Genomic DNA, 14,880 nt, shown 5'->3' on the forward strand with positions numbered 1-14,880 from the left:
AAGGTTGTGGGCCAGCTTCCAATCAATGACTTTGATCAATTTGGCATCATTCCATAGTGTCCCTCAAATGGACGGCTGGGATCAATCATCAAAGTCTACTCCGAGTCAGTGGGGCCCAGACCGACAGCAGGATTCCACGCCGCTTCAAAACGCAATAGATTTGTAAGAAGCAGCCACTGTTTTTTTTTTCTTTGTTTTTCTGTTTGCTGCCTTCCAAGAAGAAATATAATTATATATACATGAGAAAAGAGCATCCAGAGCCATGTTTCGGGTGTTTGGGTCTCTCTCCGTCTCCCTCCCTCTCCCTTCCGTCTCTGGGCGGAGACCAGGGGAGACGAAGAAGAAGAAGAGGAGCCCTCGCCATTTATAGCCCACCTATTCGATTTCTCTATCTTTTTCCGTGTCTTTTTTTTTTTGAGCTTTGGAAATCTCGAATTCTGCTGGTATTTCTGAGCGATTTCTTGGTTTCGATCGACCATAGGCCATGGATGAGAGAATCCCACCGGGTACTTACTTCCAGTACTCCTCTTCGGGAGTCCATTCGTCTCCCCATCATTCCTTGAGGTCTCCTGCGTCTTCTGATAGAGAAAGGTCTGTTCGATCGCTTTCCCGGTCTGTTTTCTGGTTTTCTTGATGTGGGTTTAGCGAGTCTTGATTTGGGTGTGATAGGGCGTGCGTGCGTTTGTTTCTTCAGTGTGTGTTTGTATTTTTTTTGCTAATTTGGTGATTTTTTAGTGGGTTGCTTGATTTTGTTTCCTCGTGTTTGCGAGAAATGCTATTTTTAGGTTGATTTCGGATTTTTTCTCCCCTTTATTCGGGGTTGGATTTGTGTACTGTCTGTTTAACCTCTTTGGGGCTTAGGGTTTTTGGTGACTATGTGCTACTTTTGTGTGTGCTAATTTTAGAGTGGCTTGAGTTTATTTGCTTGTCTTTCACTTGTTTGGTGTGCTGTGCTAGCTTGCATATGTGTACTGGCTGAAATGGTCTTGTTTTGCTCTCTTGAGATGTGCTGAGGTCTATAAAGTAGACAATAAATTGAATCAGAATTTCGCAATATATGTGCCCACGTATGCATGTGTATATGAGTTTTTGTGTACTTAAACAGGTAGGGAGTTCAAATAGTGTTGGTGCTGAAACACTTCAGGCTGTGCACTGTACTGTTTGTATTTAAAATCTGAAATTGGGTCATGCTGTTCGCTACTATCATGGTTAACATTATTACTGGTATCAATGACTGCTTTGTATTTAGATCATTGTTATATGCAGCTTGCATATACAATTCTATATCAGTCTGTATTGGTGAGTACCGCTTAAGGACCCATGGCTTATGTACTCCTTCCCGCACCAAACATCTCACATAAGCTTTTGGTGTTTCCAGTGAATATATCCCTTGTGCTATTTATTTACATACATGTACATCCAGATTGACTGCGTTCACAAATGAACACATGTTATCAATTAGTTTGTCAAGTTCTGGAAGTATATGCCACTTTTGGGGTAGTATATTTCCGCTCTGTTTGATGAGTATCGTGCTAGTCCATTTGATTTGGGCCTTATTAAGTGTTACTAGTTATAAGTTACTCGGTCTTATGTTAATAGATATTTGGCTGAACTGCTGGCTGAGAGACAGAAATTGGTACCATTTGTTCAAGTACTGCCATTTTGCTGCAGGCTTTTAAATCAAGGTATGTGGTTCCTGTGCTTCTGCTTGTTACATGCAGTTCGCTAACTTAAGTTGATCATTGTATTAGTTTGTGATTTACTTTGTTGTTATATGGTGACATTGTGAGTCAATTTTGTTGCATCATGTGGTCATACTTGTCATTATGGTCGGATTCTCACTAAAATAGTATTCAAGGCCCTTTTGTTTAGAAGTTCTTGAGTTTATACCTGCAATGGTCATCCCATCAGTTAGATAGCACCTTGTTTTCGGAAAACTGCATTCAATAAGATCTTAGTTTGATTACTTCCTCCTTGTCTACATCATATTATATGCAAATAAAATATTCAACCCTTTAGTTTCTAGGAGATGTTCTGAGATGGCCTTTTTTTTGTCTTTTTATTTGTTGACATATAAACTTCAATACAGAAATTGTTCGGGCATCTGGTTTGGCACCTAACCAAAGTTTTGTTGATCCTGAGAGAATTGAACATGGCAGTCCATTAAGGCTGACTGGCCATCCTTCAAATGGTGGACCAATGGATTTGGAGGGTTGGCCAGGAATGCAGACAGAGGTAATGTACTTCTACTGGTTGCACGTGTTTTGATAATTGCTTTTCTTCAGCAACTCAATCAGAAGATATATGTTGCTTTTTCATCTCTTCTCTATAGGAGAATTTGTGTTTTTCTGTGTTCATCTGGAAGTTAGAGCCTTTAGATTCTATGCTTTTATAATAATGTAAAACATTTTGTTTCCCTTCTCCTTTAACTTCATCAATATGCTGGTACTAAAAGCTTCTGTTAGTTCAACGAAGTTTTGTTATTCTAACAATTTACTTATTCTCTTTGCTGAATTACCTGATACTAGTTGCCTTTGTGGTTGTATGCCTGCTGCTTGCTATGTATGCTAATATTCAAGATGTGATTTCCAGAATTGTAACCAATCAGGTTAATTGTTTGCTGCAGCATGAATTTTTGGATGTTGTATTGTGATGTAAGACAGACCTTAAATAGTGGGATCTAGTAGGGTTTAGGATAAGGCTAAACCTATTTATTGCAGGAAACTTCTGTTCAAGCTTGAATTTTGAGTACTTAGCTAATAGAAATTGGAATTTTAACACTTAACATGGAAGGTATAGAGAATTATGGTGTTGCTGGAATTTGTCGCAACAGTCAAAATTTGGGAAAAAAAATTTAAGTTAAGGGGAACCTATGTTGAACTATCTCAGTGAGGAATGATAAATGGTTGAGCACGGATGCTGAACTAAGTTTTAAAGAGAAGTTCGATGGAGTTTATGAAGACTCTCAAACTTGCAGAACAGGGAATAGTAATAACAAAATAACCTGGAATAGAGGAAAATACCAGGAGAAAAGAAATATATTTGATACCTAGATATGGAAAATCTTAATATAGAGATAACCTGAAATGGGTATGCCTGGCAAATGAGGATATCCATTAAGCAAACTCCAAAATAGCTAGGACAAGGCTTGATGATTATAGTTATGTCACCGATGCTAGTGACTTCTTATCATCATGAAACTAGGTTCCTTACACTTAAGTTTTGAAGGGCTCCCGCCATGAAACAGGTAGACACTCTTTGATTGTTCATTCTTCATTAATTTAGCAACTAATAGCATAAAACATTTCCCTATTTCTAAACTTGAGAATCTGGTGTTTAAATAAGGGAAAATGGTAAGGAAAGAAAATGTAAAATGGAGCTATTATAGTCCCTCATCTTTTAGGTGATGAGGAGGACCAGCTGGATCCATATAGTGTTTGCTGCTCTTTAACTTTTTAATTTTCCTTCTCATGAACCAATAATACATAAGAGAGGTGTACCATAAACATACTTAAGAGAGAGAGTGCACAATCAATAATAGTATGATTTCTTTCTTGTTTGAGACTCCAAAATGTAAAAGCAAAAGTTTCAATATTGATTTTTCAACCCCTGTGATATCCTTGAGCATCTTTTACCAATCATTGTAAAAACACTTCTTTTTTTCTTAAACATCTACTGATCTACATTTATACTATTTTAAAAAAGTGAGAAATTTGATATCTGAAATATTTTATCAAGATTCCATCATTTTTTCCCAAAATATCCTTGACTGAAAAAGAAAATCCCTGCTAAAGTTTCCAGTCACTCTCATGGCTCCTCTCCCTATCTATGAGCATCCATAATTAGAAAAACAGAAATGATGAGTGCCTAAATGCAGATACCTAATCATGACCCATCAGTATCTCATCTGACCATAAATATAGATGCATCTTCTTTATTCTAATCAAATTTGGTTAGTATCTTAGGGTAGATATAGACACCTCTCCTTTATTCTGATCAATTTCTCATCTTACATATAGGCGAGCCTCCTCTGTTATTTTCAATTTGGGATCACGGCCATCCATTAAGATCAAAAGAATACTCCTTTTTTCTATAAATTTTTTCCTTGATTTTCTTCCTTGGGTAAAGAAATACAGAGTAAAGGACCTCTTATTAGGAAAGGAGTATATTTTAGCAAGTCACATATCCAAACGATTAATTGAATAATTCCAAATATATCAATTCTGGAGCATATATTGGGGGCTAGAGATCTGATTTCCTTCTTGCATCATATGGGAGACTCTGATGGAAATCGAGTGAAGCTAGACGGCTATATTAGAGATATAAGTGTAGGAGCTGTACCGTTTCCATTAATCCATGGACAACTGTCATGGAATTGCCTTTGAGCCAAATCTTGGATGCTGGCCTAGGCACCAGAGAGGTTATATTTCACCTTCATATTGGAGGCCGGCCTAGGCACCAACCAGGTTATATTTTCACCTTCTCCAAACCTTGAACCAAGACCATTTCTAGAAGTTAACAGAAACAGGAAGAGCTATTGCAGACAATGGGTTACACAATAGTCACAACAAGTATGTTTTCATTCTAGTGGCGGTACCCCTCTTTCTTTCAGGATAACTCCCTTGGTATCCAGTCAATCGCACAACTAGAATTTTTGACACTTAATGCTCAGCTGGGGTAGTAGGGGGAGCAGCTGCCTCAGTGAGGCTTCGTATCGGTTTGTTGCATTTCTAGCGGTGCAGAGGTTGTTTAATCACCATCAGCCAGGCTGTGCTCCTTGCCTTGTGTGCCACCAGCCTCACCTTGCATGCTGCTATTGTGTATCCATTGGCCCTTGTAGTGAGTGTCCTTGTCTTGGCAGAGGCCATGGCCCTTGTAGTGAGTGTCCTTGTCTTGGCAGAGGCCATGGCCCTTGTTCACGGGATGTGTGTCTTGGTCGCATGGGATGCGAGTCCAGTGCGCACAGGGAGCTTGGCCAGGCTGCTTTGGATGCGAATATCATGCGTACGGGATGCACACCTAGGCTAGCCGGGTTACAATGCTCCTTGGTACTTTGGATTTAAAAGCTCGATGGTTCAAGTCTTGGCCCTAAAAATGTTAATTTTTCCCCTGAAGAAGTTCACTCATTAAAGCCTCCTTGGACCTAATGACGCAATCACAATCAAAGTTTGACATTTGATGACAGCATAAAGAATGCAAAAAACTATGTGAAAGCTTCAAATACCATTGAAGTAGCATGTGGGTGTGCATTGGACAGACTTTTTTGAACATTATGGGATTATGAAAAAACTTATCTCTGGAGTTAAATGCTTCACTGGAATTTGATGTCCTTAACTGGCTATATGACTGGATCAGACATGATTTTAAAGGCCAGATCGTCATAATAAAAATCTCTACTTTTTAAGTCTTTTCAGTTGTCTGGTCAACTCATGAAGTGTAGGGTTGCTTTAGGAATTAAAGCACTTCTATATGTAATTAGCTACCTCTTCGTCCCTTTCTTCTTTCTTTCGGGACCTAATAAAGGTCCCAGTAGAGGTGATAGCTTTTCCCAATAGAGTTCTAAGTAGAGCAAATAACATAAGAATGCATGGGACAGAAGAATACATGGGCAGTTTGCTTGTAAAACAAGTATTGACAGAAGAATTCATAGGCAGTTTGCTTGTAAAACAAGTATTGCCAAGGCTTTAAGTCCGTCCTATGGCTGGACGCCGAGGTTGTTATGCACACTGATTATATTTTGAGAACAAGCAAAAGGAACTTCAGGTCAGGTTTGGTCCTTCATCCACTTTCTCTTAACTATCTTAGCAACTCTCATGCTTTTCTTAATCTACATTCTTAGTCTTTCAACCATCTTATTTGCTGCATGAGAATTTATTTGCCGTTGCTAACTTATTTTCAGTTTTGATATGAAGATTGATCTTATTTGTGTGAATTTGATCCCCTTTGATAATCCTTAATGCTTAAAAATGAATTTCAGATCTTAAGTTTCGGTGATATTTGCTTTCTCTCATTCACTGCTACCCATTTCATTGGAGTTGCACATTAGTTAAGATTGAACTTACTCTTTAAATCCTATAATCTTTATAATGTCATTTCTAGTATCTTTCCCCATTGCCCTAGGGTAGGTTAGTTTGGTTAGCCATTTGATTGCAACATCCAAAAATTCCTATATTTGGAAACTAGATAGCAAGCTACATAAAAAATCCTAAAACCATATTAAAACTAATTCTCAGGCTCCCCATGCGTACACAGAGCTCACATTAATCCTGCACTTAGCCAGAATTAGTTTGCTATGTTCAACCTTGATTTCTCTCCATAAACCACTGTTTGGGATGGAATCAGCCCCGCTGGTCACTCATATAATGACCTCATAAACTCCACGAGCTTTCATCCAGTGTTTTAGAAAATTCCATAAGCCATGGCCTAAATCCAGCATTGCATGAGCCACAAGCTGAAGTCCTCAACATCGTCTAACCCAACCCAGCAAAGGTAGCATCAAAGAAGATGACAATGGCAAAGAATCTAATCTAAATGTGGCAGTTACTCTAAGTCACTATTTCAAGCTGATGATTGTATCGTCTCTGGCAACTGTAGGGCTTATAGGCAGCAACATTATGGTGTAAGTGTCAACATCCATCAGTAAGGGTGAAAAAAATAGTGATTTTAATTTTCTTCTCTCTTCGTTTCTTTTTGCTTTTTTAGCGACGAGTTTCATGAAAAAAAGGCTAATACAAAAAGCTGATCAAAATTGGGATTTGGCTACAAGTACTGTGAGGCAAGGAAAATGCATGATAATCAAGTATCCAAAAGTTCTGTTTTGTAGTTATAGGTTCCAAAATTAAGCCTGTCTTAACCTAAAAATAGTTGTTGGTGTCTTGATTTTGATGATCCAAAGATTGAACTTGTCAAAACATACCTTAGTTTGCTCAATCTCTCCGTCCTGCACCCTGCCTCATCTTCATAACTCAAGTTATTAAATACTAAGTGATTTGAGTCCCTTTCTCTACTACTTTAAGAAGGCATAACTTCTCTCCTGCTGAACTTGAAATATCCAATTAATGGCCTATAATCAAAATTTTTTTGTCAATGATCTTGTGTACCATTTGAACATCAGAATGAATTTACAAACCCCACTCACACAATCGATATGTTTAAAAATCAGTTTACCAGCTTGTTTTCTTGATGCCACATGCATCTGCTAAGCAACCAGTCAAAGGCTTTCCATGATCCATTTTTTCCTTTCTCCCCTTCCGACTTGTATATGGGGATGTGTGCCCGCATGTCGAAGAGGGTGAGGGAGAGCATGGGGGAAAGTTGGGAATTACTGGCTTTAGTGCCAATGATCTGATCTTCCGTGTAGCCAAAGTTTTGGATCAGCAACTGCTTAGATAATGCATTGTTTGACACATACATAAATGTACAGCTTGATACGTCACTGATATTGAACTTCGATGCTGTGGATTTAATGCATTTTTTCCCTCAACATCGACTGACCTGCTTATATCTAGAAGTTCGTCTTCATCACTATTCTGTACTGATTATGCCTAATACATATTATTTTATGCTAACCCTGTTCAGGATAATGGGTATTTCCAAAGAATGGGGCCCCTTCAAGCATCACCTGTTGGTTGGAATGGAGCTCCTGGTGTTCCTACAAGCCCAATAGTAAAGAAAGTTTTGAGATTAGATGTTCCTGTCGACAAATTTCCTAATGTCTGTTAATCTTAACTAACTTTTGAGTTGACTTTTATTGCATTAAATATTAATTAATATATTTGCATTTTCTTTTTGGATCAGTACAATTTTGTTGGCCGTTTGCTGGGACCTCGAGGAAACTCATTGAAAAGAGTTGAAGCTTCAACTCAGTGTAGGGTTTATATTCGCGGGCGTGGTTCAGTGAAAGATTCAGTAAAGGTACTGTGATGATTATTATCTTTAATGTTGTTAAAATTTGTCTCAGTTCCTCTTGAACATGCCTTAGATCATCAATCATTATGGTATTTGAAGTTTCAACTGTCATATATGCATGACAGTAAGTGTACATGATGTCTATGGTCTGACCTAAGACCTAATTGTACAACAAAGTGATGCACTTGATATTTACAGGAGCATAGTGGCAATTGCTTGAAAACAGAGGGTATAACATATGTAGGAACATGTGCAATTTAAGAACATTATCTGCATGATGCTTGACATAATTGGGATTTTAGTTGTGCCTGTTGATCATCTTTATATTTCCTTTATGTGAAAAAAAAATCAAAGGTGGAGATACATAACTGTTATTTCAATACGAAAGGGCAATGTAACATCTACAAATATGGATTGTCATCTGTATGATCGTTTACTGGCTTAAGATAATCTGGTGGATAAAAAATCAGTTAATATCAGTATAAACAAACCATGTAAACACATATAGTATCGATTATTTAGAAAACAATCAATATTAAGTTTCGGATTTATGTGATTAGATTAAGGTATGAGCCCTTGGTGTGGACATGAGGACTGGATTGATTTATGTTATTTTTTTATTTTATGTGGGTAGGATTAATTTGCATATTGTCATTTGAGGATCTTTTTCGAATTGTTTTCTTCGTAGGGACCTATTTGTTATTTTGTGGCCCTATATATATATATGGGGCATGCATTTGTTTAGAATTAATGAATGATGAATAAAAATTAGTCTCCTTTCTTCTTCCTCCTCCTCTCTTTTCTTCTTCTTCCCCCTCCTCTCTTTTCTTCTTCTTCCCCCTCTTCTTCTTCTCTTCCCCTCTGTCTTTCCTTCCCTACCTCCGTCCTGCATCAGCTTTGGTATCAGAGCCAGGTTCGACTTTGCCTCTGTTGCTGAAGTCAAGGGATCTAGTTTATGGACGGATCCCCGCTGATTCCTTTTCTGCCTTTTCCTCATCTACATTTTGCTGGAGTATTTGCACTGCAAATGCTGGAACTCATGGAGGATTGCTGCACGGCATGCATTCCGAAGAAGGGTGGTTCCCTTTCTTCTTTGTTTTCTTCCCTCTCCATCATCTCACCCTCCGTGAAGAGAAAAGGGGCAAAGCCCTCCCGTCGGTCGCTTCCCACCCAGCGCCATTCCATCAGTCTCCTTCGCAATACGCCGTCGCCGCCTTCGTCCCCCACCACCGCTGTCTCCGTTCTCTTCCCTCTCTCTCGGGTCTCACACAGAGAGGAAAACCCCATCGCCGGGTACCCCCACAGCGGCCCGAAAGGCAAATAAGCCGGCCTCCTTGTCGTTTTCTCCTCCAGTCGTCGCTGTGCATGCACCAACTACCGCCGCCGCGCCGCCGATTCACCATCGGACACCACCGCGTCTCCTCGGAAGCTTCAGCCGCATCTTGCTGCCATCGTCCGTTGCCGGATCCAGGAGAAGGATGCCGCCGCCCCACTTGACGCCGCCCCACTCCACCAGCGCAACGCCTCCCCGCAACCACTGCCGCGAAATCAGGCGTGATCCATCGGAATCGTCGAAGGTGGAAGATGGTCTACAGTGCGGGGAAGGCCTAAACCCGTTAGCCCATCATCCATTAGCCCGAACCAATTCAAAAAAAAAAAAATCAATCTTGCGGATCGGACTATCTTAACGGGTTGGGTCTGTTAACCCGATAACCCGAGTCCATTTGAGTTATTTAAAAAAAAGAAAATTGAATTGATCCAGAAATGAAGAAATAATCCATAATGACACAAGAAGCCAAATAATCCATATTTTTAGCCTCTATGTTCAATTTCAATCAGTTTCAGCTGAAATTGGTCAAAACCGTTGAAATTGGACCCAAAGTGGTCAATTTTGGCTGAAATTAACTGGAACTATTGAAATAATCAAAACTTAAAACCTTGGATTAATTTCTCAGCCAGCTAATTAACACTCACTATTTTATTAACACAAGTGTTTTTGCACTAAACTTCTCCTTACCGTGTAGAGATTCGGATGAATCTGTCCGAGTCAACCTGGTCAGCCCATCACCTGCTACGTATTTTAGGTTGGATCAAGGTAAAACCGGGAGTGATCTCAAACTTGTTTTGAACTGGTGACCCGGACGGATCAACTGCTTGAACTGCCCAGGATAAATAATTAAACCCTGTATGCTGACCAGCAAGGAAGAAAGACGGAAAAATTCAAATTCCCGTTCTTTTCTTAACCCTAACTACGCCCAACCTTTTCCTTGGTTGTTGTTGTCGTTGTGGTTAATGTTGAGAGAAGCCTCAATGTCGAAGCAAGAGAAGGTAGACAATTGGGGTTTCGCTTTGACATGGGAGGTGGTGGAGGCGGGGGGGATGGCAGGGGTGCTTCTGCAGTCAACATAGGAGGAGGGTGCCCCATAGGGGAGATCGAAGATGTCGGTGACACAGTGTCGGAGGAGAGGAGTGCTAGCTATGGGGCCTCAACAAAGATGGTGAGAGGAGGGCAGGCTTAGGAAGGATTGATGGCAAGGCAAAAGGAGGGTGGGTTGTGACAGGTTGAAGGCAATAGTGAGAGAAAGATTGGAGATCGACACATCAGAGGGCTGGAGTCTGGGGAGACATGAGAAGGGGAAGATGTGAATAGATACAGGAAAAATGAACTAGGGTTATAAAATCCATACGAAAAGGACTTGAGGTATTTCTCGCCAGCCTGATTAGACTTGCAGTCAACCCATGGACTGCATTCAATTGTGGACCTAAGACCAAACCAACAATCCAGTGGTCTAGGTCAACGGGTTTCGAACACTGCTCATCTAATGATTCTTCTAGTTCCTCCAATTTTTTTCCTCATCTTTCCAATTTGTTCTGTTGAAGGAATTTTTTTTTTAATAGCAAACTTTAGGAAATTGCTAATGTGAATTTGAGCTTCAAAAATTATAACTGTGAAAAACAATTTGTATAATCATTTGGTTTTCTGGTGAGAACAAATGCTTATTTATTTTTAGTACATTGAGTTACTTTTGGGGGAAAATTAAATGTTACACCACAACATTGTAAGCCTTCAAGGTGGATATGTCAGCATAGACAGTCATGCATTAGTTTATGAATAGATTAATATGTCAATAGTTTCCACCATCTGCTGTTTGGGAAACTTGACATTATGGGGCTGCAGGACCTGATTAGTTAGAAGATGAGGTTCCTAAGATCTAAGTTGACTTTAAGCATCATTTAAAGTTCTGCTTCATGAGCCCCATTCTGCCATGATGACCTATTAATGGTCATTCACATTGTTATAGGAAGTATCTCTAGCATCTCTCTCATCCTTTGCTTAAAGCCATAAACTATCATCATGTTTGCAAAGTAGGGACCATTGAAATCAGCTTTACATTATTTCAGGATTATGTCTACCTGCACGCCTTGTCAGCTACATTCGTTTCTTACTCTTTTTTGCCAAATTTTCTGCCACCCATTTGAACTTTCATGCTTCCCCTATGTTATGTAAGTGCTATCTTCCAGGTTTCCATTTGATATGATCCATGGTACATAGCAATCGCTTGGCTTCAAATTTTTTTGGATTTTTTTGCCATGTGATGACTATGTATTCATGCTTCATTATGACTTTTTTATTGTTCTATTTTGTAAAACTTTGGGCACAGAAAGAAATGACTGTTTAGGGTTGTAAGTATGCTACATAATTAGTCATGGTTAATTTTCATATCTTAATCTCCAAAGAGTCCTGCAAGTAGGCTTGTGTCTCACCAGGATTTTATAGTAAAGTTTCGGTCGCGTTCTCTGTGTTTTGCAGTTGTATTTTACTCGTTGCTTTTCCTTTCTCATGTTCTAAATATTGTTTAGTATATATTAAGGCAATCCTTCCTTTTGCACACCTGGTGGAAAGGAATTACAACTATAGACATCTTTTATTGTTCTTTCCTAAGGTCAGCGACAATCAAGGATGGAAACTGTCACCAAAATGAATTGGTTTCAGCATGAAATGATCCAAAATTAACAGAAACTTTGGGCTACGGACAGTTTTGTCTGAAAATGACCGGTAGTTTTGGTGGTTTTTTTTACCATGCTAACTGATTATATATCCTAATTTTTGTCATAATATTGATATTTAATATCATTTTGGGATCTTTTTTTTTCATTTGTTTAGCATCATTTTGAGGTCCTTTCTGAATTTCTTTAAGTAAATTTGATTACGTAGTGCCAATTTTAGTTCATTTTTGAGCTAAGACTTAAAATACTTATGGATGATACTTATGAGAAATAGGTACTTCCTTAACATTAACCATATATTATTGGAAGGTTTTTAAAAAATTAAAAGATTTGGGTGTTGGCTCTAAACAAATTTAAGAAATAGGCAGCTTTTCTTAGATTTAAGAAAATCTTTTCTGTCTTTAAGAGAATTTTTCAGGAAATATGAGGAAAAGGATCTATGCATAAGATTGAAGTTTGGATTTGCTAGTTCTTAGCTTGAATCCTTGAGACTTTTAGATGAAATATATCAAATTATAGTTTTGTCTTCTCATAGGCTTAGTAGATTATAAGTTTTATGCTGGTACTCGTTACCTAGTATGATGCTGGTTACTATATCAAGTTTCATATTCATATGTAGTTTTGTGGTCTTGTCATAGCCAAATTTAGGTCCTGTAGTCATCACGAAATATGCATGGAATCTAGAATGTGCATTCTTGAATTTATAAATCTCCTATAGAAGTCTTTGAGATCTATAATATTAGATAGAACCCATTCTTTTCATATTAAGATTCATAAATTATGACTTAATTAATGAGGAAACCTAATTCCTTTATTTTCTATTATGTGCTGGGCCAAGCAGTTAAAAAGAACTGCTTTGATATAAAAGCTTGTCTTCTGTGAGCTGTCTTGGCTGGGCTACTTTCCTATACCATTCTTTCCTTGCATTCAATCTAATATGCATTTATTTTACTGATCCTGGTACACTTGTGTTTATGATAGTGCACTCTACATCAACCTTGAACAGCTTAAGCAGGATTCATACAGACTATCAGAATAACGTTGACTTGTTTAATCTAGATTGAGCTATTATGTCTTTGTAATTCTTTTTATCCTTTACGTTGACTAAAGCTAAAATCTATTATTTTATCTGCAAAACTATCAATTTTGAAGTAGAACCTCAACTGCGTATTACTGTCTAGATCTGAAATTTCATTTTTCTATAGGAAGAAAAACTAAGAGATAAACCTGGATATGAGCACTTAAATGAGCCATTACATGTTCTTGTGGAGGCTGAGCTTCCAGCAGACATAATTGATGCTCGATTGAATCAAGCTGTGAGGGTATTGGAAGATCTTTTGAAACCAGTGGTACTTAACAGTGCACCTCTCTCTCTCTCTCTCTCTCTCTCTCCCTCTCTCTCTCTCTCTCCCGTGCTTGCTCTCACTAGGCTACTTAAACTGGTCTTGTTTCAGGATGAAACTATAGACTACTACAAGAAGCAACAGTTAAGGGAATTGGCCATACTGAATGGTACTTTAAGAGAAGAGAGTCCTCATATGAGCCCCAGTGCATCCCCTTTCAACAGCACAGGGATGAAACGAGCAAAAACAGGACGTTGATTCAGGATTTTGGTGGTGGATATAATTCAAACATGGCAAATATAGTTGGGTTCCATTGCCTTATGGGTGATTCAAGATTTTGGTAATGGATATATTTCAAACTTGACAACTGCCTGTTGGGTTTCGATACCTTTGGAGAGTGCTATTTTCAGATACTCATGGCCTGCTCATTCTTGACAGTGGAATCATCAGAAGGGCCCTGAACCCTTTAAGATGTTTTCTCCTGGTTGATAGATCAAGTTGGTTATATCCTTTGACACAAACATGTCTGTGTGACAGTTCCTTATTGGTTTATACGTGGACATTGCTATGAAATGTCTGTAATATTCTGTCTTTTTTAATTTAAACTTTAATGGCAGCATTATAAGTGTGGGATAACTTCATTGTGTGCTCCCATGATAGAATTTTAAACAATAAACTGTTGTTGTTAGTATCCGAGTTTTGTATCCACGGCAATTTTAATATATGACAGATCAAACACTGTTATTTAATCATGCATAATCTGTATAATTTACCATTCGTTATTGTAGAACCATTTTCTATACACGTAAATCCAATCACGTTGTACCTATGAACATCCCTTTTTTGTTTGTAGTATTTCACTGTATACCTTTTCAGGGAACTTTATAATATTGATTGTAGAAATTTGGCAGAAGGCATGCATTTCTGCAAGTATGAATCTGACTGCTTTTAATCTGCGTGTCACCAAATCCCGGAGACTACTTCTGGGGCTTTAGGGAGACACTATTTTGACAGGAGGTTGCTGATGTCTTTTGCACCTCTCTTTAATCCTATATACTCTAGCAAACATAGTGCGAGGTTTGTACAGATCGTGTTAAATTGCATAGAGGATGGTCAGCGTGATGAAATTCTATTATTCCCTGAGAGCACTCTAAATTAATAGAACCAGAACTTTCTACCAAAGACTTGTGAAGGAAGCTGATGTTGCAGTTCTTTATTATCTCAATCACTGCTGATGGAAACACGATGAGCGGCTGTAATGTCTGGTTTATAATGAGCTCTAGATCCTTTTGGAGTCTGATTTTGTAGGTGGCTCTGATATGGGTCATTCTTGTGCAGGCCAGGATAGTTTGCTGTCATGGCAATTGGCATGCGCGCGGTCAAATTCGCAATTTGTCAAGATCCAAATTGAGAGAGAGAGAGAGAGAGATCCAAATTTAATTTGTCCAGATCACAATTGACGAGGTTGCGACGGTCAAGTTCCCTGGGATTATTGGTTGAGGAATTTAGCTGGTTTCAACTAATTCCGACTTTAGGATCCCAGGATGATAAATTCAAAGAATTAGGATCGACACAATTACCGGTGCCTTTAAATACTAGCAGATGGTTCTGGCATTAACAA

The 14,880-nt window shown here is 38.6% G+C and overlaps 1 protein-coding gene across 2 annotated transcripts; it reads left to right on the forward strand.

Annotated features, from left to right (window-relative positions):
• Positions 1-175: 175 nt before the first annotated feature.
• Positions 176-14,011, forward strand: LOC103695894 (KH domain-containing protein At1g09660/At1g09670). 2 transcript variants are annotated; one of them, XM_008777339.5, is made up of 7 exons: positions 176-591; positions 1,600-1,685; positions 2,090-2,235; positions 7,579-7,713; positions 7,798-7,914; positions 13,122-13,265; positions 13,371-14,011. In XM_008777339.5, exons 1-7 carry the CDS (start codon positions 485-487, stop codon positions 13,515-13,517), a joined length of 882 nt encoding a protein of 293 aa, XP_008775561.1. In that variant the 5' UTR covers positions 176-484; the 3' UTR covers positions 13,518-14,011. The 2 variants fall into 2 exon arrangements, with proteins under 2 accessions (XP_008775561.1, XP_008775562.1); XM_008777340.5 differs by having other exon boundaries at positions 7,579-7,665.
• Positions 14,012-14,880: the final 869 nt, after the last annotated feature.

Source organism: Phoenix dactylifera, chromosome 11 (assembly GCF_051530095.1).
Source record: "Phoenix dactylifera cultivar Ajwa chromosome 11, Ajwa_hap1_PhDact_Kaust_v1.1, whole genome shotgun sequence".
NCBI lineage: Eukaryota > Viridiplantae > Streptophyta > Magnoliopsida > Arecales > Arecaceae > Phoenix > Phoenix dactylifera.